This window comes from Argiope bruennichi, chromosome 4, assembly GCF_947563725.1.
Source record: "Argiope bruennichi chromosome 4, qqArgBrue1.1, whole genome shotgun sequence".
Classification (NCBI taxonomy): Eukaryota; Metazoa; Arthropoda; class Arachnida; order Araneae; family Araneidae; genus Argiope; species Argiope bruennichi.
Genome location: NC_079154.1, coordinates 106,645,593 through 106,671,181, shown reverse-complemented (window position 1 = coordinate 106,671,181; position 25,589 = coordinate 106,645,593). Strand labels below are relative to the sequence as shown.

At 27.1% G+C, this 25,589-nt stretch overlaps 1 protein-coding gene across 1 annotated transcript in view; it reads left to right on the top strand.

Annotated features, from left to right (window-relative positions):
• LOC129965828 (protein hobbit-like) overlaps positions 1–22,645 on the top strand; it is a 76,135-nt gene extending 53,490 nt beyond the window's left edge. The window contains exons 40-50 of the mRNA XM_056080043.1: positions 5,022–5,188; positions 7,249–7,542; positions 9,469–9,719; positions 9,848–9,965; positions 13,334–13,566; positions 15,811–15,907; positions 16,058–16,259; positions 18,910–19,019; positions 20,016–20,228; positions 21,000–21,101; positions 21,910–22,645. Coding sequence (XP_055936018.1) covers positions 5,022–5,188; positions 7,249–7,542; positions 9,469–9,719; positions 9,848–9,965; positions 13,334–13,566; positions 15,811–15,907; positions 16,058–16,259; positions 18,910–19,019; positions 20,016–20,228; positions 21,000–21,101; positions 21,910–21,972 — 1,850 coding nt within the window. The 3' untranslated portion in view covers positions 21,973–22,645. The remainder of the gene's footprint in view (positions 1–5,021; positions 5,189–7,248; positions 7,543–9,468; positions 9,720–9,847; positions 9,966–13,333; positions 13,567–15,810; positions 15,908–16,057; positions 16,260–18,909; positions 19,020–20,015; positions 20,229–20,999; positions 21,102–21,909) is intronic.
• The last annotated feature ends 2,944 nt before the right edge of the window (positions 22,646–25,589 follow it).

Here is a 25,589-nt window from a genome sequence, read left to right as displayed (position 1 = left end):
ATAAAGAATAAACAATCAGAATATCTTTGATGAAGAAAGTTTATTAAAAAATAAGTTATTAAAGCAATATCCCATAAAGCATCTATTTCCAAATTAAGGCAAGGAAACGGAAACTAAATAATACTGGTTTTTGAAATTTTCATTAATGTATTAATTTAGGGTTATTTTATAAATGTGGGCATGATATATTAAAATATCAGGGTGCGTAGCGTCATGAAAAGTGCTTAAATTTGAAAATCATTTTTAAGCGCCTTAAACGTGCTTACTATCGAAAAAAGTGTCCTTAAAAGAACTTTTGGCGAAAGTCTGCAGAAAATATTTATTCCGCAAACGTGCCCCCCTCCCCCAGACACTCAATACAATAAATCGAAAATATAGTCAAAAATCTTTGTTTATCGGATGTAGCAAGAACAAAAACCCTTGAAAGGGGAGAATTCTGGGTATGGATCCAGAAGTTGCAACTAGTGTTAAGATAACACTTTATGAGCTTTTTCTCACTTCTTTCTTCAACAATGGGATCGGCGTTTATTGAAATGTTTATTCCAAAGAGACGAAATGTATTAAACATGTTGCAACCCGAACTTCTTTAGTATTCTAGATAGCGAAGAATTTATTGTAATCCTATCTGGTAACTTCATGTTTAACCTTATAGTTTTTTAAAGAAAAAGCAAGATAGTTCCCATTGACGAAAAATAAGAATAAAATAAGATGTATTTGATGCGCAAAACGCATCGAAAACGAGAGAAACTACTCTAAACACACACACACACAATATATATATATATATATATATATATATATATTTATTATTTAGACTCTTTTGTTCATTACCATGAAGTCGTGCTAAATTAGATCATTGTTCGCAATTATATGCTGTTTGGGGGCGATCTTTTGAACGACCGATGAAAAGGATTTTATTGTGTGATATTTAATTCTTGTTTATTGCGGCGCGTAATTCGTTGCATAAAATTCAGTGCATTGAAAATTTTATTTAAAGCCATAGCATTTTAATAACAGCGATTTATTTTGTGATATACTTTTTAAATGTCACTTAAAATATTCCAAATTATCTTCTGTAGAAAATTGATATTGCAGACTTTCCCTTGAATATATTCTTCAATCCACGTATACTATACACAGCAGAGTATGTCATAGGAAATGCGAATTAACTTTTCAAAAGTTGCAGGAAAGATAAATTGAAAAATATACATGGACATTTCTGAGAAAATGAAGTGCGTTTGACTCAAAAGGAAAAGAATAAAAAAATTGACAACTTTGTTTTGCATAAGCTGTGGATTTGTAAAATATGTATAATATTTATTTCAACAATTCAACTCAAAATAAAGTCAGGCATAAGATATTTCTTACAAATACATCTGCACTTTTGAAAAATTACTTTTTTCATGTGAAATGTTTTTATTTTACTCTTTATGAATAAAATGTACTTTACTATGTACTTGCTCTTTGGAATATTAAAAAAAAAAAAAAAAAAGGTACTTTGTAAAAGAAATTTTTGACATGGAAGGAGAAATAAAAGCTAATGAAACAAAGAAAAATACCAAACAAATACCAAAAGCTAATGAAACAAAGGATTTTTCACTCTTAGCAAAGTGCAATAAAATTAAAAGTAAAACCCAAAACTTTCTCGCATGCTCTCTAATAAATTTGACATGGCAGAGAATGCCTTAGATGATGTAGGCGTACAATAAACAGTTAGGAAATATTAAAGTTTGGCGGGAATTTAGCATTTGTACCAAATCTATCGTGTCATCCTTAGCGATTTACCTCTGGCATGTGGTTAATAGCATCAGAAAATGGAATTTATGCTTTAGATACATTTTTCTCAACCAATTGAAACAAAAATTTGACACAAAATTGCAATTGTATTACAAAATACCATACTTAAGTTGATATATTTAAGACGTGTTTTTAAATTATCACGTTAACATGTTTCTGAAAGTATAGACCGACAGGCAGTCAAGCCATTGTTGCTTTTTTCTCAAACTTTGACATATGCCTACATTATAGATGTTAAACCTGTGTACTGAATCTTATCTAACTAGCTCTCTCCAATTTATAGTTATCGTATTAACTAATATTCGAACAGACGGACCGCCTTAGAACGGATTTTACTCAATATTTGATAGCAATCCGCAAATTTGGTGTAAAGATCGTATACCAAGTTTCAGCCGTCTAGCTCAAATCGTTTTTGAAAATTATTTTTGTAATCGACAGATAGACATTTTCCAAAAATATGTTTTGGGAACTCAGGGAAGTCTAAATGCAGAGATTTATCAACATCTCGAGTTTGAATTTCTTTTTTGACAATTACTATACTTTCTCTATACTACATATACGAGAAAGTAATAATTGAGAGAAACAAACTTTTACAAGGTATAGAATCTAAAAATGCCAAGGAGAAATTTAAAAAAAACTAAATTTAAAGTCAACTGAGATAATAGTATTTCTGTACTGCTTTTTCTGTTTTTCTTCTTATTATTTCTGATTTTATAAATATTTATATAATCTAGTTTTTTATAAAAATAAATGCAAAATAAAAGCTGTATGTATTAGTTCATTCAATTAAATTTATCAATATCACATAATTCTGTCAGATTTTTATCATTTTAATTTTAAATTTTGAGTTGAGTATTTTAAGATTAGGAAAAAATAGTCAGTTACTTTTATAAGTCACTTCTTTTTTTAAAAAACTGTACACATAAAGACATAAAAATTATTTTATTGTATTTTTTTTTTTCGTTCTGAGCTTAAATTTAGTTATAAAACTCTATCAGCATTATCTGATATTACTTTTTCTTAACTTATTCGAAATTCCTAACTGATTAATTATGTTAGTTATGCTGTTGTTAATTAATCATTTAGTAATTAACATAGTCTTGTTAACAATCAGTCAGTCTATCAATTAACATAGATGTTCTTGTTAGGAATTGGTAGAGGTAATTTTCTCCAATGACTTGTGCAAATAATTTCCTCCCCATTTTTTCCATTATGTATTTACTTTACCGATTATTTAAGTCTATATCGATTAAAAATCTAATCCAAATTTAAATCTCTAATAATGATTCTATTCAGTTTGCTCATAACTCAAATTTTCAGAATTTCCTTTTATTACTTAAAGATAATGTTGCGTGTCTAAATAAGTGATGAGATCCAATTCAAACTCTAAAAGTTATAATCATTTTTAGAATTTGTCATATTATATTACAATATTTTGATTAAAATATAAAATATAGTTTCTTGTCAAAGATTAAAATTTTAAAAATACATATTTAAAACTTTCAAAAATAATTTTAAAAAAATTTCTATAAAAACTATAATTTATTATGTAACATGAAAAAATCTTATGCGTAGAAAATACATGAGTTTATGTACCCATGCATGTGAAAATGTATTTAATTTTTTTCACTACGGTACTTAAAGGTGCTTAATTTTTATATCCATTTCTCATTACACACCCTGAATATTTATCTTTTTACTTCTGTAATTTCCGAATGAAAAATAATTTTTTTTCTTTTGTAATTGATTTTCAGAATTTTTTTGGTGGATCAATGTTCAGCTTAATGTTGAAATTATTTTTCAGTAATTTTAATGAAGTAATTAAATTTTTTGATCTAACATTTTAAAAATAATTTCCTACATATATTTTTTACATCATTTAGTCAAAAAATGTATTTTCTTTTAAATTAATATGATAGGTTCTTTATGCTGGTGCAGTTTTATATTATTATTTTCCTCTTATTAATATTGATTTTATTTCATTCTGCTTTTAATATTAAATCAAACAATTTAAATTTTTATTACATGTATTCCTGAATTCGTTTCTTTAGATTTTTTTTTTTCTTTATGTACAATATATCATTAACCTCCCAGAGAGCACACTGTCTATACCAGCATGAAAGATTGAACCTATTTCTCATATACATAATTATAAATATAAATTATTAAGAGGTTAATTGCTAAAAATACTTGTAATTGGTTAAAGTTTAATTAATACAATTATTTTAAAACAGTTTTTATTTAAAAAGCAGTGGGAATAATGCAAACATAAAACACAAAATAATAGAAAATGAAGGAATTAGTTTACTTCATTGCATTGCTACAGTCCCAGCAAATATACTAAAATAGTCCAAGCATATAAAATTCTGGAAAATTTCACAGCTAAATCTTCAAATTCTAGTGTCTTTCTTTTTGACGAGTTTGCATTAAAAAAAAAATTTTTTTTAAATCTGGTGACACATCATTTATTTCTTCAAAATCTAGTTTTGATTTCCTTTTTAATATTTTTAGTTTTAACTCACTTAGCTAAAGCTTAGCTGTAAACAGATTAATGCTCTTCACTCAAAATATTCTTTCATAAGAGTGTTTCCCAATAGTCATAAATATTAGGTTTTAAATAAGAATATATAACTACAAATGAATAATGTAGTTGTTGATGCAGCTACATTATTTTTTATAAAGTTTGTCGAAAAAAATTGCTGCATAAATATTCAAAGTCATGCTTTCATGACACTCTAGTAAAGAGATGTAAAATGAAATTCTTTTTGAATATAATTCTCATATATGCATACACATTGAAAAGTTAAAACATGCAGTATTAAGCTCCTTGATTTTTTCCCCTTTCAATTTAGAAATCGTCATAAAAGAAAAAAAAATATTTTTGTTCACATTTGTTGGCAATTTTGATGAGAGGAAATTGAATAAGAATAATGAAAATTATTGGAATTTTTTTATATCAGACATTACGTAACAATTAAATCTTTTCTTTTTGAAACCACGTATTAAATTGATTCATTTTAATTCATCTGTCATTATTCCATTGTATTTCCCTTCTATTCATTTTTTCTTTATGAGAAATACCAGTTATAAAATAATTGAAATTAAAAAAAAACTGAATATAAAAAAACTAATAAATTTTTACATTATACTTGAATTTTACATTAAATTTCATTTCTTTTTTTGATACAGCAAAGAAGTTTTTGCCATTATAAAATTTTTTTCAGTTGAACTTGTTAATAGTCAAGTAATGCTGAGAGGATGTGAAACATCTGGATATGTTATTGTCAGTGCAGCTAAAGCAAAAATACTGCAAAGGTTACACTCACCTGTTTGGAAGGACCGGTCTCTTGTGTCAAAAACCACATGGGTTGGCTCTTTTGAATGCATGCAGGTAATGAAAAATATTTTTTATTTCATAATTTTTAATATCTTTAACAAAATTGATATATTTTACATAATGGTATGGTATATCAAGAAAATAAATATAATCATAAAAAAATGTCAAACTTTTTGATGAATTTCCATATTTAAAAATCACTAAGTTTGAAAAATAGTTATTTTTTGTATTTTATCTATCTATCTGTCTGCCTGAATATTATAACTCAAAGCACAATAACCTAAATGAATTAAGTTAGTGATTACATTACATTTCAATTGGATTTTGAGCAAAATGCATCTATTGAAAACTTATCTGTTTTTATGTAGATGAATTCAGTAATTAAAAATAATGCAATGAGCTAGAGGAAGGAAATTTGGCACATGGCTTCGCTACTAAAATTGTAAGTTTCTATCAAATACTTGAGTAAATATGTCAATAGATTAATATAAAAGTTCCACAAATGTGTTAAGGTAGATGGACAAATTTTATAATATGATCTTATGATCCGAACTATAGATATGCATTTAATTTTGTCAGTGAGTAGACTATCTATTAGTTTGCATCTAAACATGATATTTCAAAAATGCAACTAATAAGATAATAAAAATTTGGGTGTATGATCTTGTCAACTAAAATAGAGATGTATATCGGATTTAAACCTAGTTGGCCAAAAGACCAAATGTATACTTTCAAATATGCGTTTAAATCTCTCAAATATATATTTAATTGTTTTCATAATGTGACAAAGCGAAACTCAAAACTAACATATTATGTAAGTGCTTGAGGAAAATTTGTGGAGAAGATTTCAGTAATGAAGAAGAAATTTATTAAGAAACTATCATTGATGATGAATAGATTGTGTATAACGGAAAATTGAAATACGAATAGCAGAATTGTGTATAAAGGAGAGGAGGTCCTCAATCTTTCTCGGAGTTTGATTGATAAAGTTTGAGACACTAACAATGAGGAATTTAATACTTAGATGGAGAGAACAAAGAAAACAATAAAGATTTCACAGAAATTTAATAATTTTCTATTATATACATCTTATAGTTTTATTACAGGATTGATTATCCTCTTACTTTTAAGGAAACTATGCAGATTCCTGAAAGGTCAGAAACATTAAGAAAAGAGCTTTTTACATGAAAAAAGATGAAATCTTTGTAAGAAGTTGATCCCCCCCCTTCCCCAAAAAAATGAAACAGTTATTGATACAAAAATGGGTATTTAGAAGCAAGAATATTGGAATGTAGAATGCATGATTAAGTACTAGAGGTTTTTGAGAGAAAACATTATCTGAGCTTTATGCATCAATTGCTAGACTATCTACTCATAGAATGTTAATATCTTTTGCACTACAAAATGTGGGTTTTATTAAGTAATTAGATATTCCATCTGCTTTCCCAAATGCAGATTTGGGGCATGATGGGTCTATATAAAGACCTCACAGGGTGTTAATATTAAGAAAGGAAAGGTCTATAAGTAAGGCATTGTATGAACTGAAAGATACTCCACACTGGTAGAATAAGCAATTTAAAGTCTATGATGAGTTTTTGCATTGCAGTCACTATATGGGAATGGTATATATATATATATATATATATATATATATATATATATATATATATATTAAATACTTTTGCAACCTATTATGAAGCATCTACATTTCCATCCTCTCTAGTTATGCTTTATAGATGGTTTCAACTAAACACTATGTTTATATAGTCTTATGATGACAGTGCAGTTTCTGGATAAATTGCTAAAGAAAATTACTTATAGGGCAGTTTTTTTTTTTTTGAAAATTAAATTATTGGATATGAAAAACTGGTTTAAAAACAGTTACTAATTTATCCTATGAATAATGCTTCTATGTTATTACCATAGCATATTTCATTTTTATTTTTGAAAATTATTTAGTTTTTTTTTTTATTTTACACATTAGAATGACATGTATTTTAAATAATTTATGGCAATTGAAAGAATTTTTTATTAATAATTTAATTGACATAAAATTCATTTTGCATTCCTATGTGTATGTATTTTGATAATTCATCTTTTTCTTTTCGTTTTAGTATTATGCCACTGTAGATGCAGGAGTTCCAAGTCCTACAGTGGATGATGTAATGTGGCTTTCTATTGATAACATAGAAGAAAGAGAATCCATGGTTATAAGTGATCTTCCTGATTTGGTTGGAAGTGGTCATAGTGTAGGTGGAGTGGTCAGTAGTACTGTTGGTGCTGTATCCGATTCAGAATCTGCACCAACACAGTTACAAAGAATTGTTTCTCGTTGTGGATGCCAGTTCTTTTATGCAAGTTATGGTGAAAATATGGATCCTAGTAACTTGGAAGAAGTGCCCCCACTGGTATTTATTGTTTTATATAAAGTCTGTAACAAAATTAATATTCTAGCATGGCAGTTAGAATTTTAATATTGTATTTTTTTGCCATAAGGTTTGATATGAGAAGTGCTGTATATTCACAAAGTAGACAAGCGTAAAAATATTTCTGAGTAGAACAGGAATATATAATATATTTATTGTGTATAAAAGAAGTCAAAATTTTAAATATGTCCAATTTAATACAATTTGAGATAAAGTTAAAATACTAAAATTTCAGATACTATAGAGAAAGCAAGTAGCTTTTAGAAATTAAAAAAATTATGATGTGTTAATCATACAAGTGGAGGTTTATTCTTCAATCAATAAATGTCTGTGTTTATATCTAGTGTAGAGATGAGTTAGTTTTATATAGCTTCATCAGTTCAATAAAACCAGCCATATATTCATAAATTGTTGAATTGGATGCAACTTATTGGTTTAGTTATAATTTTTTTTTTTAAAATTATGCCTGTAAACAAACATTTATTTATCCATAGTAATGTGATTTCTATCTGTGTTTAGTGGAGAGCCTTTGGTAATAATTTGTACATTTTATTTATTTGACAGTTGTTATTTCCACATATTTGGATTAGTCTATTTGAATTACAATCTCAATTGATTTATAATTAATTTTAATCATCAGATGAAAATCCATTCTGTTAATTTCCATATTTTTTTGTTCTACTCTGAACTGTTAACTTTGAAAAGATTCTACTCTTCCAATATTATTCTTAGATTGTTTCTAAACATTTATTAACTGTTGTATTTCTTAGCAGTCTTCTACTTATTTCTTCTGTTTAGTGATTTACAATGATTCAACACATAGTTTAAGTCCTTAGTTAATTTTAGAAAATTGTATTAGTAGCTTAGATAGAGAAAGAGAAAAGAATACTGAAATGTAACCAAATGTAATTTATTTTAAGAATAAATTTTCAATGATTAACTAGCAGTATAGTTACATTTGTTATTTTTCTTGAAATACTTATCTACCACAGACTCCTCCTTCCCACTTTTTTGATCTCCTAAATTTTTTTTAGATTGGATTTTATAAAATGGCTATGCCACAACCAATTCTAATTGTTGAACATTCTATATTTCCTTTAATTATCAGAAGAGCCATATTTCATATGAAATGAGGTCAAGATGCTTCAAATACTCTGGCTTGCAATCTGAAAAAATCTCTAATGCAAAAATATATGCATACTCTATGCAAGGTTGCTGAGCACAAGTTAATAAATGAAATGTATTTGGGCAATTGTTGCGAATTTACTTGGTGTTACTAGGTATTGAAATAATGTGATCATTACTGAGAAATTTTTTTAGAGTGGCCTAAATATAAAGAATTTTTGCTTAAAATTAGAAGTGGTGCACAATGATGAATAAACCAAAATACTGTGCTGTTAAAAAATAATGAAACCATTTATATTATTTAAAAGTCAGGAGATTAATAATTGTAGATCGTTAAAATATTTTTAAAAAAATCCGACAGTGCATAAATAAAGGCCTTTTAAAAAATCTTATGTAAATTTATTTGTCAAATAGAAAAAATTGTTCTTTTAAATAATGTTTGATTAATCACATTTTTTTGTGATTAGTTGATAACATTGCTGAATTTATATGTTTTTTTTTAGTTAGAAAGTCGAATTAAAGTATTTGATTGGTGCACAAATTAACTTATTTTAATTGAAATCAAATTTTAATGAAGAAAAAAGAATAAATAATTATATTCTTTTTCTAATCTTAAAATCTAAAATTGAAAAAAAAAAAAATATGAAAAGATTTAAATTATAAAAAGATGCATTCTTTTTCAATATTTTCTAGTTCGAAAATTTTCTCTACTTCTGATGCTAAAATATCATAAATGAACCATGCTATTATTATTTAGCTAAGAAATAATTTTTACTTTTTTAGCCTGAGGATAATGATTTGTGGGAACAAGAAGTAGGAGTTGATTGCTTTACTTTGACTCATCATGATTTGGATATGTGCACCAATTCTCTTCAATATGCCATGATTCTTGATTTAGTCAATAATCTATTATTATATGTTGAACCTAGGAAAAAAGAAGCTACAAATAAGTTACAATACATGCGGTTCCAATTACAACTTTGTTCTGTAGAAGACCAAAGAGGTCCGATTTTGCAACTTCAAGAAAATATCAGGTAATGCATATTTATTATTCCTTATCCGGTAATGCATATTTATAGCTGTGTTTGAAATCTTGTTTTTAATTTTTTTAAACCATTATTTCCATATAAGAACTTTTTTTTGCTATTTTCCAATATTTCAGATCCTTAGTTGCTAATTTAAGGCGACTGGAAAAAGAAGCTTATGTGATTCATAAATTAGTCTTAGAAAATCCTGACAATGCTGATTATTTAGAAGAACTACAGATGCTTGATAATAAGGTACATTTGTTTGAATATTAAAAATACTTCACATAAAATTCTTATAATAAACATAGTATTTGAAATTTGATATATTATTAGGTGTTAGCATGTTTTTTAATCAATGACATCTATTGATAAACATCTATATAAACGACAATGGTTTTTGGTATACCAATTTACTATTACTTTATTGTTATCATTTTGAAAGTTTTCCATTTAGTATTGAGTTATTCAGTGTATAAAGACCCCACTCATGGAACACTTCAAATTGCATTTTCGACATTCATTGCTTTCTTTGTTTGATTTGAAGAAATCTGCAGCCGAAGTCCATCAGATACTTTTAGAAACTTATGATGCTGCTGCTGCTTCATATCCCAATTGTTGATTTTGGTTTCAATGATTTAAGAGTAGTGATTTTGAAGTCAAAAACAAAAAATGACCTAGAGGACCAAAAAAATTTGAAGGCAATCAATTGCAAGACTTATTGGACGAAAATGAAATAAAGTTGTCGAAAATGATGGAAAATATTTTGATTGATATATGTATATTGTACCAATTTTTCTCAATAAATACCTTCTTAAAGTGATGATCAAAATACATGCAAGCACCAAATAAGTACTATTTTACTAAATTTTACTGGCTGTGGTTAACTAGCAGTTGATTTAGAAATCTTATTAGCAGTAAAAATCAGTTAATCTCTAATATTTAAAAAAATTGTTACCCTGCAAAAATTTTTTTAAAACCAAATGAAGAATTCATTTGCAAGAGAAATTTAAAGATACAAATGAAGAAACCAGTGATTATTATAAACCAAGTAAAAAGTAATTAAAAACTGAATCTTTTGGTAGTTCGTTTTCAAAAAGAATTGCAAAGCACTTGAATCAACTGAGATATTCAGAGTTAAGGAATGCAAAATAGAATTTAATTAGAATTAATAGAATTTATTGGATTTAATTTTATTTAGCATTGATTCGAAGTTTGCCATTGACTAAATTTACTACAATGTTTACAAAATAAAGGCAATTATCTGCTGTAAATTCTCTTATTACATCTGAGCTTCATTCCTTATTACAAAACTGTATTAATTTCATTTTGAAGTAAAATTAGCATAAGTAATGGACAAAATATTGTTACAATCTTATCATGCAATTCGATCTCTTGGACCTGGTTTGAATTGGTGTTCGATCCAAGGGGGTTAAGAAACAACAACAACAAAATATTGTTTAAAAAAAATCAATAATTCATGTTCCTTGCACTTTTTTAATAGAAAGATAATAATTAGAAACATCTGCTTTAAGGAAACATTTAAGAGTTGTTATTATTATTTTATATTAAAAACATTTGTATTATTGAAAAACTTTATATGCTTTTAATTATACTACAGTCAAAACTTGCTTAATGAGCACTTTTCATATTGAATGATTCACATAACAAACAAAACAAAGTGTAAAGTAGTGTCTCATCGAACAAGCAATATTTTCCAGAACTAATAGAGAGGGGAAATCATAACACACCTTCTGACCTGGTTTGTATCAATCTATGTTCAGAGATGTTTGAATCTATGTTTGAAGAGAACCCTTATATCTAGATGGAAGATTTGGGTGGATAGTATTGTCGAACGCTACTCCAAGGAGTTTAAGTGTCTAGGGAGCCTTAATCAACTAGACTGTATCTCAGACCCAGATTCTGATGTTAGAGATGCATAGCAACAGCGTTGATGAGCAAGTGAAAGAACTAAGCCATAACTATCGAAGGAGTTATGGTATTTCACTGTGTCGCAACAAAAATTGAGTTTTTGAAATTTGGTCAGTGGAGGAGTAAAACATAATAGACTCAATATAGCAACAACATTCCAGTAAAACAAAGCTTGGGGAATTATTGCATCATACATTGAGAAGCATCATCCTGATAAGGTTGTAGTTATGTACTCTACAAATTCATGTGATGGTAATACTGCATCTTATTTTCGCCAAATTTTGTTGCCTTGCGAAAAGACGAATGTCTTTAGACAATTTTCTTGTAGGGAAAGCATGTACTATAAATAATGAATTACATTTTTATAAATTTGCTTGAGTATTTATTTTTATTTCAAAATGAAATGCATTGTCCTTATTTAAATGGATTCGTTTGGAATTCTTTTTTTTTTCACTTAATATGTGTCTCAAAGTATGAAGAAGAGATTCATTAGGTTCGTTAAACAAGATTCCACTGTATTAACATATATTTTTTGCTCTCTTTCTTGCGTTATAATTAATTTTGTAGACAGATAGATCAGAATTCAATTTTAAATAGTTTTAAAATTTTGATAAAAATAGACAAAAAAAAATATGGCATATGGCAATTATGTAACATTGGGAAAAAGGAGTATCTTCATTTTGAAACATGCAGAAATTGTTGTATTTGATAATCGTTTCAGTTATTAATCTTTAAAAAAAATGTCAAAATTTTGCATAATTTAATTAATGAAAAATTAAATTAAAATTTTTGAAAATTTGAATGAAGGTGTAGATTGAAATTTGTCTCTAGTGCTCTTAAAGTGACTGGAACATCTGAACTTAATCTAGGGTGTTCTAGAATCTGGTTGGGTAAAATATTCAATATAATCCAATAAATTAATAAAATAGAAACAAACATTGCAGAAGAATCATTAATAATAATTTAGTAACTTTACATTCATGCTTCTCCGTCATCTTGTTTATTTAACTTTCTGAAGATATTGTTACGTTTTTCCCTTCTCCTATTGAATATGGACCATTATGATTTAATATATCTTTAGTTTGCAAAGATTTTTAAAATTTAAAGAAATTGGACTAAATATCCTTCAAGGCTTAAATTAATATAATAGGAAAAAACTTTTTGCTGTACTTTTAAAATGGCATAAAAATAATTTCCATGCAATTGTTATTTTTAAAGTAAAAATCTAGGAAAGTATAAAAACGGAACTAATTTTTTAAATAATTGAATTTTATTTTTAAATTGCATATTACAGCTAACAAATTCATAAAATTTGCTTTAGAACAGCATTTTAGTTGTTTCGTTTAGCATCTCATAATTTATATTTAAAACAGAATGAAATTCAATGATCTTTTTAAAAATAACAAGAAGACATTTTGTTGGTTAAAATGTTTTATATGTTTATTCTTTATTGAATAATAATAATGATTATTTAATATCTGAAAATATGGTATGAATAAGCAATAAAAATTTTTATCTCTAAATTTCCACTTTTTTTATATTTTTAATATGTTTTTCCAATTCTATTTGATGCCAAATATTATGAATTTAATTCCTCTTCTAGAAAATTATGTTGATCTGTTATATATTATAGCAAACAATTATATTCTCTTCGTCTTATCAATACTCTATTTATTCTCAATTTTTTTTAGATATATGAACACAAAGAAAAACTCAATTCTATGAATGAAGAGTTAACAATGATGATTAGTTGCTTTAAAGAAACGCAGATTATTGCTAGCCGTTCTCGCCAGAGAGCTTCATCTCAAGAAAAAGGCGTTTCTTCAGCTAGAAGATCTGAAGTGTGTTTTAAGCATGCACAATGGAGACTGACAGATGCTGATGGGCAGTTAGGAATTTCAGATTTGGTTCTGAGTAATTTCTTGTAAGTGAAAGATTATTTCGCATATAAGATTCTATCAATGCTATTTAAAATTGTTTATGAATTAAAATATTATGATTTGACTTAGCTGGTACCCAGCGCGTTGCTCCCGCAGAAGAAATAATTTTGGAAATATCGTTTGAAATTTGAAACAGCTATCTTGTTTAATTAGGAATGATAGGAAAGAATGATGTTTATTTTCTTATTGACAATGAATACATTCATTGAAATTAAATTATATATAAAGGTGAAATATAAATAATATTTATTCTATTTTTCTTTTAACTTTAGATATAATAATTATACTTATGCCTATCACTTTCTATAATAATTATACTTATGCTTTAATTAATTATACTTATGCTTATAATAATGTTTATAACTTTCGTGCATGTGCAAGCAATAAATTGGCAAAGTTTTATCGCAATCGGATGAATGATACGGCGACGCATAAAATGCGAAAAAAACATTCTTTTTTGTATATTAGATATAATAATTGTACTACGCCTATAACATTCGCGCAAGTGCAAGCAGCAAGTTGGCAAAGTTATATCACAATCAGATGAACAGTATGGCAGCATATAAGACACGATCAAACATTCATTTTTATATATTAGATGTAATAATTGTATTATGCCTATAACCTTTGTGCAACTGCAAGCAATAAATTGGCAAAGTTTTATCACAATCAGTTGAATAGTGTAGTAGCATATAAAATACAAACAAACATTCATTTTTATATACTAGATGAGTTAAGGAAGATGTATAAATGTCTCCATCAATTCATTATTATTTTAAAATTTTGTATGTATTTTCACAGAAATTTTCCCCATGTCAAAAATGATTCTTAACAACAGTAAACGAACAAACAAAAAAAAAAAAAAAAAAAAAGGAGTAAATGGGGACACTAATAAAATTTATCGTCCTGTTACTAGGTTGCATATTCTTTTTTCCAGTGTGTGCGTTCAATAAAATCAGTAAAAAATAAAATTAGGTATGCATGTGCTTAATTTATGACTATTATTACACAGAGTTTCTGTTAAGGGACCAACAAACTAAAAGGGCTATTTATAGACATCAAGAGGAACAAAAATCACTATGGAATATGATTTTGCAAATCACATTGAGAGGGTAAAAGTTACGGAAAGCGCACACTGATTTCAGGGTCACGTTGGAATGATAAAAAATAAAATAATAACTATAAAAAAGTTATTTAATCAATTATTAAAGTGTTGATGGAAGTGGAGGACACTGATGCCATTGAACACTCTACAAAGACATTAAACCGATTTCCAGATGCTGGAAAATACCAGGTATAATTTTGATGTTTTCCAAAGCAATGAAAATCCGCACTATGAAATCCTTCGTTGTCTTCATGGGCATCGCATAAATTGCAGTCGTCGAATAGATGATAGATATCATAAATTCGTTTTTGTGGTTTAATTTATCATATTATGACAAAAAAAATTATGGACATAATGGAATAGAAATTTTTTTTTATTACTAATATACCTGAGACCAGGTTCTGCTTCATTTAAAATAAGATGCATTTGATGCTTTTCAAATTTAAAACTTTTTCAGTTTGTGGTACTAGTATTAAAAATTATCTAATTAATATTTTCTTATGCATTTATTTAATTTTTTATAAAACTTTTAGAATTGTTTTTGATTTTATTTCCATGCATTTTTTTAAAGAAAAAGCTTTAAAACTTATATATATTCAATCTACTTAACAAACAGGCATATCTAAGAAACTAAAAATCTGTTAATATTGTATCTTTAAATTAAAGATTAAAAGTAATTATGTCAAAACATAGTTGTGCCTTGAAAGACCTATTCGACCCCCGCTGGCAGAAGACTCCCCGTGTACATGGTAGCTGGTACACGTATAAATATGTCATAGCTACAAAGTCCTCCAAGTCGAGACAATACCACTGGGGGTACTGGATCTATCTGGGGTTAAGATCTGCGGATGAGTGAATGAAATATATGAATGAAGACCACCCCATGAAAAGAGGTGTGACACATGAGTAGCTAAGACTTTATCTTGGTCCTAGATGGTGCTATTGAAACACGAGACGCTAAAACTCGGCTTAAATTCCTGACTTCGTCAGCGGGCTTGTCTATTACAAGTGCCATAAGCAACAACAACAAGACCTATTCAGGTTTCCAATATATATATATATATATATATATAATATAAACTTATTGCATCACATTGAAAGTTTTTATTTATTATTATTTCAGATATTCAAAAGTCACCAAAACAGATGATTCTGTAGAACATCTATTAGAAGTTGGTTACATTAAGATGACAAACCTTCTACCGAATCAAACATATAAGGTATAAAAAAAATTCATATTTGTTACTCATTATTCACATCCTGAATTTAAAATTTTTGTTCAATTTTTTAATTAAATGCTATTTATGTTTCTTTATTGAATTGTGTAATGTTGTTTTGCTAATGTTGATGAAATGTATTGTTTTTCAAAGATTGTGCTGCAGCCTACAGAGTTACAGACAAAAATACCACTTGATAGACAATGTTTATTACGTATCTTTTGTCGAGAGCGTGCTCCTGTTGGTGGAATTTCAATTAAAGAACACCTTGAAGTCAATGTAGTTCCTATTACCATTGGATTAACTGAAGCATTTTATAGAGCAATGCTGAAATTCTTTTTCCCTGGAAGAGAGGGTAAGAATTGTATTTTCTATTTTAAAACTTAAACTGTTGCTGGTTTATTTTTCTCTTAATGAGGTAGTGATTGTTGATTCTTGCTCTAATTGCATTTAAATGATTTGTAGAAAATAAAAATAATTATTATTTAAAATATTGTTGAAATCTATTCTAATAATAAAGATGAATATGTGTGTGTGTGTGAGTTTGCGATTTTGAAGCCGAATCAACCTATGATACAAAATTTAACATATATGTACTTAAGAGGGTGGAAATGTTCACATCAATAGGATTCTTTTGAAATTTTAATTAACATTTTAATTAATTAAAATATGTAAATTTTTCTGTTATAACTAATGAAAATATTTCACTTCAAAAATAATTTTTGCATACATCTTAAATGTAAAAATTATTTTGGTATTAATTCTTAAAAATTCAAAAAATATCTTTTCAACAATATGAGTTTTTTTTTGCCAAATTATTTTTCTCCATTTTTAACAAATTTTAATTTATATTTTTATCGTATTTTATTTCATTGATGAAGTATAGCTCAAATCATGCTTATTGTTGCTGATTTGACCCATGATAGCTCATTTTTTAGAAAACTCAATCACAAATAAATCAAACACAAACTCTTGGACTATATCACCATTGCTTTGTGTTTCAACACTCACAGGAGCACACACTGAAGAGTTACATCATTTGGTCACTTGATGGCGCTACAAAATTAGTAAGTGGAGCATTCTGCTGACTTATTGGTGCCAGCAGTTGCTAGTAATATGTCATTCTCCTCTTCTTTCCGTTAGTAATGATCAAGATATGGAGATTCAGCCTAATTTTCCAAGTTGTATAGGTTTCAGTGTAAAGGATGCTTTTAGTAAAATGTTTGAATTTTTTTTTTATTTGCAGTTAAAGTTTTAACTTCAGATCTAAGGAATAGTTAAACATTTTTAAAGTACACCCATTTTTAAACATTGCTGTTCTTTCTGGCTCTTTCTCTAATATAATTCAATGTATAAAAATATAAATTAAAAATTGGGGAAATAGCAGAAAAATGTAAGACTTCTAAAATGGTATGAGTTATATGCTAATCAACTTTGGAATTAAGAAAATATTTTGTTGAGGGAGCCATTAAAACCAAGTTACAAAAAAATATTTAATTTTAATTTTTAGCAACCATTAAACCAAAGGCGATTTGGTTTTAATTGATGATTAAGTGTTTTTTTCTGTAATATTGCTGGTCTTGAAAATTTTTTTTTTATTGAAATACAAATAAACCAAGATATGTAACTGAAGTGAAAATGTTCAAATAGTTTAGTAGTAAATAAGACATTCAAGTTTGAATATTATCTTGAATAATAAATTTTCTTGAAGATACATCTGGGGATATAAGTGAATTCCACATCCTTTTAGCTTGTGAAACTAAAGATAGACTTTACAAAATTCTTGACTCTGCTTAATTGGGACTGTTATTGTATTAATTAATTGTCTGACAGTGCATATTAATTTTAATCTCCATATATGTATTTTATTGATTTTTTGAACATTTAACAATTCTTTTAGTCTCATTTTGTTAATTCATTTATTTCTGTCTTTAAAATAAACTTCTTGTTCTGTGAATATTTTTAATTTTTTCAAATCACCATTTCCCCGAAAAATTTTATTCATAGAATGTCCTCTATAATCATAGCCTAATAGCTAATTTCTAAACTATTTGAGATAGGTATATACTTTCGGCTAAGAAAATGCTCTAAATGACATAAATAATAATATTTTATTTTATTTCATTTTATAAATGCACTTCTGAAAAAATTTTGGAGTCTAAATTTTATGAAACCCTTCAGCCATCTGAATCATAATTAGTGAAATATTCGTGTCACTGACTTTTAAATCGAAAAGTGTTTCAATCTTCTATGAGCAAATTTAATTGAGTTATGAAAATTTCAATATCATTATTTAAGAGCAATCAACAATTTCATTATTTTAGATCAATCAACTTTGGCAACTCTCAAGAAATTAATTAGCATAGCTTCATGAAGGCTGCCAATAGAATGATATAAAAACTCACACTTTTATAAAGTAGTAAAAATTACATGTTCAGTACTCAGTCAGTTTTAGTTGAAAAAGAGTGGAAAGCTAGTTGTTTAAAATATTAATGTCTCAAAAATATTTTATTCAATATGATTCAAAGTAACAGGGTTCTTCAAAACAGTTTTCAGTTAAAGAGGTAATTTCTAATATCAGGAAATAAAGGTAATTATGTTTAGATCTCTCTTTCCCTCTGGATTTGGTGAATTTATATTTACTTTAATAAACAACCTTGGGTGCTGCCATATTATTTGCTTTTGCTTGCACAGTGGAAACATAAGTTTAAATTTATAAAAAATTAAACCTTTTTATTATACTTGAGCATAATTTAATGATTTTTCAAGAATTTGCATTTCTGTTTTGTACAAAAAATTTAGGTTGCTTATTTGTATTTGTATGGATTTAGGAAATTATTTAATTCTAAAAAAATCATCAAAACTGTGTCTTTCAGTTACTACAAAAATGCCCATTTCTTATTATATATATATATATATAAAATATCTACCCAAAGATTACAGACTGATGTAAGAATGTAGCATTTTAAGTTTTATATATTTATTAATGTGATATAATATTTCAGATAAAGTTGATGAAGAAGATGAGGAACCCAGTGGAACTATGAATCGAAAAGCTTTCAAAAAACAGTCATCAACATTTTATGGTGAAAGAGATGACATAGAAAAAATGAAGGTATTGAAGTTTGTTTAAACTAGTTAATTAAGACTGAGACTGTATCATTTGAAATTTGTAAATAAAATCAACTAATGAAATTAAATAAATTTTTCTTAATTTGTTTATTAAAATTTTGTTTTTTATGCTCTATTTCTAATTATATAATAATAGTATTTTTTAAGGAAAGTACATTCATCTTATTGGATGAATGCTATATTGCAAATAATTACATAAATTTAGAAGTAAGATTAATACAAAACTTGTATGATTTGAAATGCATTTCGCCATTACTTTATCATAATCAAAATTCTTTCCATCATTAAAATGTGAATAAGCTGCCTGCTCTGTCATATTATGCTAATTAAAAATAGGGATTTTGAAAGATATTTACCAGCCCACGCTAAATTGCCAAAAAATTTAAAAACATCGTCAACTGAAGTTGCTTGCAATAAATCGCCAGCAACTGAAACCAAAAGGCAACCATCTTGAAATTTCAGTATCTTATGTAAAGTGGAGCTTGGCTTTATCCAAAAATTTTCACATAAGCCAAGGCTGCAGATATCAATAAATATAAAATAATCTTGTAATAATCCATCTCTGATAATAATAATAATAATAATAAAAAGAAGCTTCAATCAATCTGCAATTTCACAGGCTAAAGAAAGCATTACACTAGTGTTGGATCTTATTTACTGGCACCAGCGTAAGACTGACGACATTGTCAAGTCTGTTTTCTCATTCGACTAAATATAAATGCATATTAAATAAGATAATGATTACAAAATATCTAATCATAAACCAACCTATAAAAACCATAAATCTATTGTAATGGCCATTCTTTGTTTTTCAGTTGTTGTTTTTCTATTGAGAAACAAAGATTTATACCAATAATTTTTATAAAATTATATGAAATGAATATGAATTGTGCCTAACAATTTCATACAAGTTTTAGTTTTATTATTATTTTGCTTTTGATGGTAAAAAATATAAATATGAAAATTTTTCATTACTTAGGAAAGAGCAGAGAAAAATCATACATTTTTTTCAATAAAAATTCCTGAAGTTCCTATTCGTGTAAGTTATAAAGGGAGAAAAGAAAAAAATATTGAAGATGTTCACGACCTTAGTTTGCTATTATCTACAATCGAATATCATAATAAAACCTGGACATGGCTTGATCTTCTGATGGCTTTGAAAAATGATGCAAAGAAAATTCTTCTATCTCAGGTATGAAAAAGATTTTTTAAATGATTAATTGATTAATTCATGTTTTCAGTAAATAATTTCCAACAAAGTTTTGCTGACTTAAAGTAATTATCTTTTGAAATACTAAAACATTTTCTGATTTTGGAAATTAGGTCTTGATAAAATAACTGTGATTTTTTTTTTTTTTCATACGCAATTATTGTTTTGAAAATACACAAATATGTACTTTAAATTTCCTCCTAATGGGGAAAAATAAAACCTGTAGCATTCTTTATTTAGGATCATCAATATTTCATTTTGAAGTTCTCAATTTTGATATATTGCCAATAATTTGGTATATTACTTCTCTATACAATAATTTCTTGCTAAGGAAAACACTTTTATAGAAATAGTAATGGATGTTGGATCAAAAATCCTAGGCTTTGGCAATGAACCTGAATGACTAGAATATTTGCAGATATCTTAATTTGGTGCAAAGTTACAATATCTTTTTAGAAGCTTTTTTACCTTATAATGAATTTTATGAAACACTGAAAGACAGACAAAATGCAGTCATTTGAGCAAATAGTTGAATGAATGCCTCTTTGCATGTTTTGTGCTGTTTCGGTGGGTTATTATTGATTTGCTGCTTGCATGTTATTATTTACTGCAAGTGTTGTTTTGGTGCTTTCTTGAAGAATAAAGTGTTATTTGATAATGAGTCTGCTAGATTTTTTTGCCATACAAATTAGATCAAGATATTTTATATTAAATAAACAATTTCCAATAAAATGGAATTATTTTCTCATTTAGGCAATCAAACAGAAGCTTTTGAAGTCTAGAAACATTCCAGAGAAAGATAATCAACCACAAGAAGAGGAAAAGGCAGCAATACTCTTAGGAACTCAGCATTTAGTAAGTAACAAATTATAACACTAGTAATTTACTCAATAAAAGTTATGAAATACCATAACCGACCAATAAAATCTATAAACAATATAGAATTATATATATATATTATTAGTTATATTCTGTAATTAATTTACTGTTAATCTAACATATTACAAGTTACATAATATCCAATTTAAACCATAAAGGGTTATTAGAAGTTGTTAGTAAATTTCTTAAATTTGTAGTCTTTTTGTTTTATTTGTGCATGAGTAGGTCTTAGATGTACCAAAATTCTTTCAATATTGCCATTTTCTATTTTGGAATGCACTGTTTGAATTATCTTTAAAGGATTGCATATTTCATTTCAGTTAAAATATATTTTTAATATACAAAATCAACTACAAATTTTATGCAACTGCAAATTTATTAAATTAGCTGGCTTTGCATTCAATGAAATAAAACAATAATTTATTTATTATAATTTGACAAATTTTAAAGAGTAAAATAAAAAGTGCAAAAGTCTTATTGGGGTGGGTAATAAGTAGAATTAATAATCACTGTGATACATTTTTGTTCTTGAAATAAAAACAAAACAATTAGACTAACATTTAAGTTTTTTTTTTCCCTTCAAACATTGAAATGGGCAATAAATGAAAACTTTAAAGCATTTGTTACTCATAGACAATATGATATTTCATGTGTAATAAATCAACTAGTTTGTTAAAAAAAATATATATATTAACTGTGTATACACTTGTATACACAGTTATTGATTGCATTTATAAATATATTTCAATAGAAAATCATTATTATCTTTTTTCCCTCCCTCTAGGCTGGGCAAGATCAAACATTGAAAAGAGGTTTCCTAAGTAAGATGAGAAAAGATCATCGTTAATTTTTATATAATTCGAAACATGTTTTTCAAGCCCAGAAGGAATTACATAATGAAATTTCACTTCACTTATTAATACTTACAATTTTTTTGAAGTATTATTTTAAAGCTTACATACATATATTAATTAGTGATAGAGTGTAAATTTATTATCTAATTCATTTACATATATACGAATTATTTGAAAATTTTGTTATATTTTTAAAAAAATTTGATTACTTATACCATGAAAAAATTCTATAATTTTTGGAATTTTTTAATGACTATGAAAAAAAAAATCTGTGATTATTGTGAGCGAATTAAAACTGTCTAAATAATGAAAATTTTATAATCAATTGAATTTTATATTTTTTTTACAAAAGAAAAATTTTGTATTCAAAATACTGATTGTTTAAATCAACATTTTTTCAAAACTAGAATTCTAAAATCGCTGGTTAAATCCAAGCAAATGAACTGTGATTTTTTCAGGGGAAGGCTATGTTATGTATGTTATTTATTTTTGCCATTATTTTGAATTTTAAGTATAAAGCTTTTATATGTTGCAATAATTATTATAAATAGTTAATCTATTTGTTATGAGATTATGATGTATTTAAATTGTGATAGAAAAGGTTGTATAAATGTATAATATTTATATTCTACTACTTTTCTCTTTCACTGCTAATTATTTTTGATGAAGTGCTTATGTATACAATAAAGTTTTGTTAAACAAGTTGTTCTACAAATTGATTTACAAATTACCATAATCAACATAGGATTTTATTTAGATCAATAATTTTGATTATTGTAAGGGTTCTCGAGACTAGCTGTAATACCTTTTGCAAAATTGCTTTATATTTTTTAATATAATTGTGATTCCTTGATTATAACTACTTTTTTATGACCTAACTATTCATTCATAATATGCATTTAAAACATTTAACAATTTTGTTAATTTTAATGCCAGAAATATTTTTTTTAACTTATGAACAGATACAACTTGCCCTGTTAACAATAAAAACAACAATATTCTATATGATTTTCTCTATATCATTATTTTTTTTAACTAAAATGCTCAATAAATTTGATAATTGATACTTGTGTAGTACTAATAAATATAATCAAACTATTTACAGTAAAATAAACACAGAATTATTCAAACAAACAGGATAAAAGTCAACTTGTATCAGAACTGCAGCTAACACAAGCAAGTGATAAACTGCTCCCTATTGAACACATTTTGCACCCAAAAATTTCAAATTAAGCTTTGAACTCATTTTTCCTCATGTGCGCTGCAATTGTCTTTTTTAATGTATTAACCATAGAGCCATAGTGTCACTGGTAGAAGACCTGATTTCAACAAAGTAAGTTTGTGTAAGTGGGTTTGTTATATATTATCTCTGGACCAAACATATTTCTGCTGTGGTTGTGTGGAAGCTTAAAGAGGTGCCAGTTCAGATGCTATCTTCATCATGTGACCACTGTTCAGAATTTGTATATTAAAAAAAACAGAATGTTAATATAATATAGTATATCATCATAGTTTCTGCATGTATCTCCGCTAGCTAATGCAAAATTATTATTCTTTATCAGACTCTGTTAATTCAAAATCCTATTCTTCCACCTTTTTTTCTTTGTTTAGACTTTTTTTCTTAAACATTCCATTTCACCTTATCCTTTTTTTCTTTTTCTCCCCCTGTTTTCATTTCTTATTAGTTATATCACCATGTTTTTTTTTACAGGTAGATAAATGATATAGGAAGATATAATTTTATTTTCTTAGTAAGAACCTTTGTTAAGAGTCTTTCCGAGGTGAATTAATCCTTAGTTGAAGATCTGATGCATGCTACTATTAAAGCAAAATCGAATTGCATCAATCAAATCATAAATCAAGATAAATCTTGCAAGTTATATGTTTCAACTTGCCCACAGAGTTTGTTGCACTGGCTCTATTGCATAGTTTTGGATATCTTTGTTGATTAATAAAAAAATATTATACTTAGGGGGGAAAATGAATGCAGCTTTTTAAAACTTAATATACAAGGAAAATAAATAAATAAAAATATTTTTGAAAAGATCAATCAAATTTTATATAAAAAAAATTTCATCCCGTTAATTAGCTAAAATGAAACATTTGTTCACAGCCATTTCAGTGAGGCGCTAATTATGATGATGTAATAGGGTTTGTCATAAAATTCATTTTTAGCGAAAATTCTGAGTAATTTTAAAACCCTCTGCATAATTATGTATTACAATTAACCAGATTCCCTACTTGAAAATTCTTGTAGATACTGAATTCAAATTATTATACTGTGTCTCAGTAAAATCAAGTACTGTCAGCGTTTGTCATTACTGTGTGCTGCTAAAGTTGCTGCATCATTCCTTTCACCTGACCTTCCGTAATGTTATGTGAAGAAATTCTGTTTTTCATTTTAAACTACTTGGCAAGAAAAATGGAGAGAGGAATTCATAATAAACTTTTTATCGGATTATGGCCTATACAAGAACTGGATGCGAAATTGAACCGCCTCCATAAGCATCTCCTCTTTGGAGAGAGTCTCCAAATGTACCAATACTGATTTTACAGTAAAACACATTCTAATCGAATGCTCTGCTTTTAATTCTTATTGTAACCGCTCTTTTTTTTACAGAACTTGGATGAAAAACCCCACCCAGATATTTTTAATTTTTTAAAGCTATTTGCTTTTTTACTTGTATATGACACTATGTTTTCGATTCTTTGTCTTCTTCAAATTTTATATTAGTGTTACTAGTTATTTTTATAAAATCGTGTCTTGATCGAACAAATGCTTTTATGTTTCTTTTCTGGGTTCGTTTTATTTTTAACCATATGTCTAGCCAAGGTTGGCTCTTGCATCCAAACCAAGCCATAAACTGTTTACATGTTCATCATTAAGGGTACATACTATTTTCGTCAAGAGTGACGGTTATTTTATTTATAAATCTATTCATCAATAATCATTCCATTTATTTGAAAATGGCAGGTTTTTGTAATACAATAATCGATATTATACTATCGATATATATACGATAGTATGAGGGCTGAAACTAGCCTGGATTCGAAGATAGCCCGGCGAATTCTGATAATTACTTGCATCTAAGTAGAATTTCCTCGAACAAGAACTTCTTAACTTCAACTTCACCTGTCTGTAGAGGTTCCATTATAGCACAAAGTGTCAAGTAACCAGTGAAGACGATGATCCATTTGTTTCCAAAGTAGATTTTGAAAACTATCCAAGTTTGATCCCAGTGCAATGAAAAGTTAAAAGAATAGAAATTAATCATCCAGATAGCTGCTAAGGAATGCATTTTCCTTGTGCTTGAATTATATTAATGTGCCATTTCAAAACAACGCAAGGATTATTTTAGACCTCATAACTTTGAATTGCAGTAAGATAATGAGAACAACTGAGTTAATACCACCATCACAGAAATTTTGCACCACATCGGCTGAAGGATATTTGATGACGTCAGGTGTAGCATATATTAACCCATTTACAAGACGGATCGTTTAGTGGAATCGCATTTCGAAATGGAAATCGACTGCCTCGAAATCTTTTTCCTATAAGTTACTGTAATGTCTTTTCTTCAATGACATTCTTAGCAGTACACAACGTATC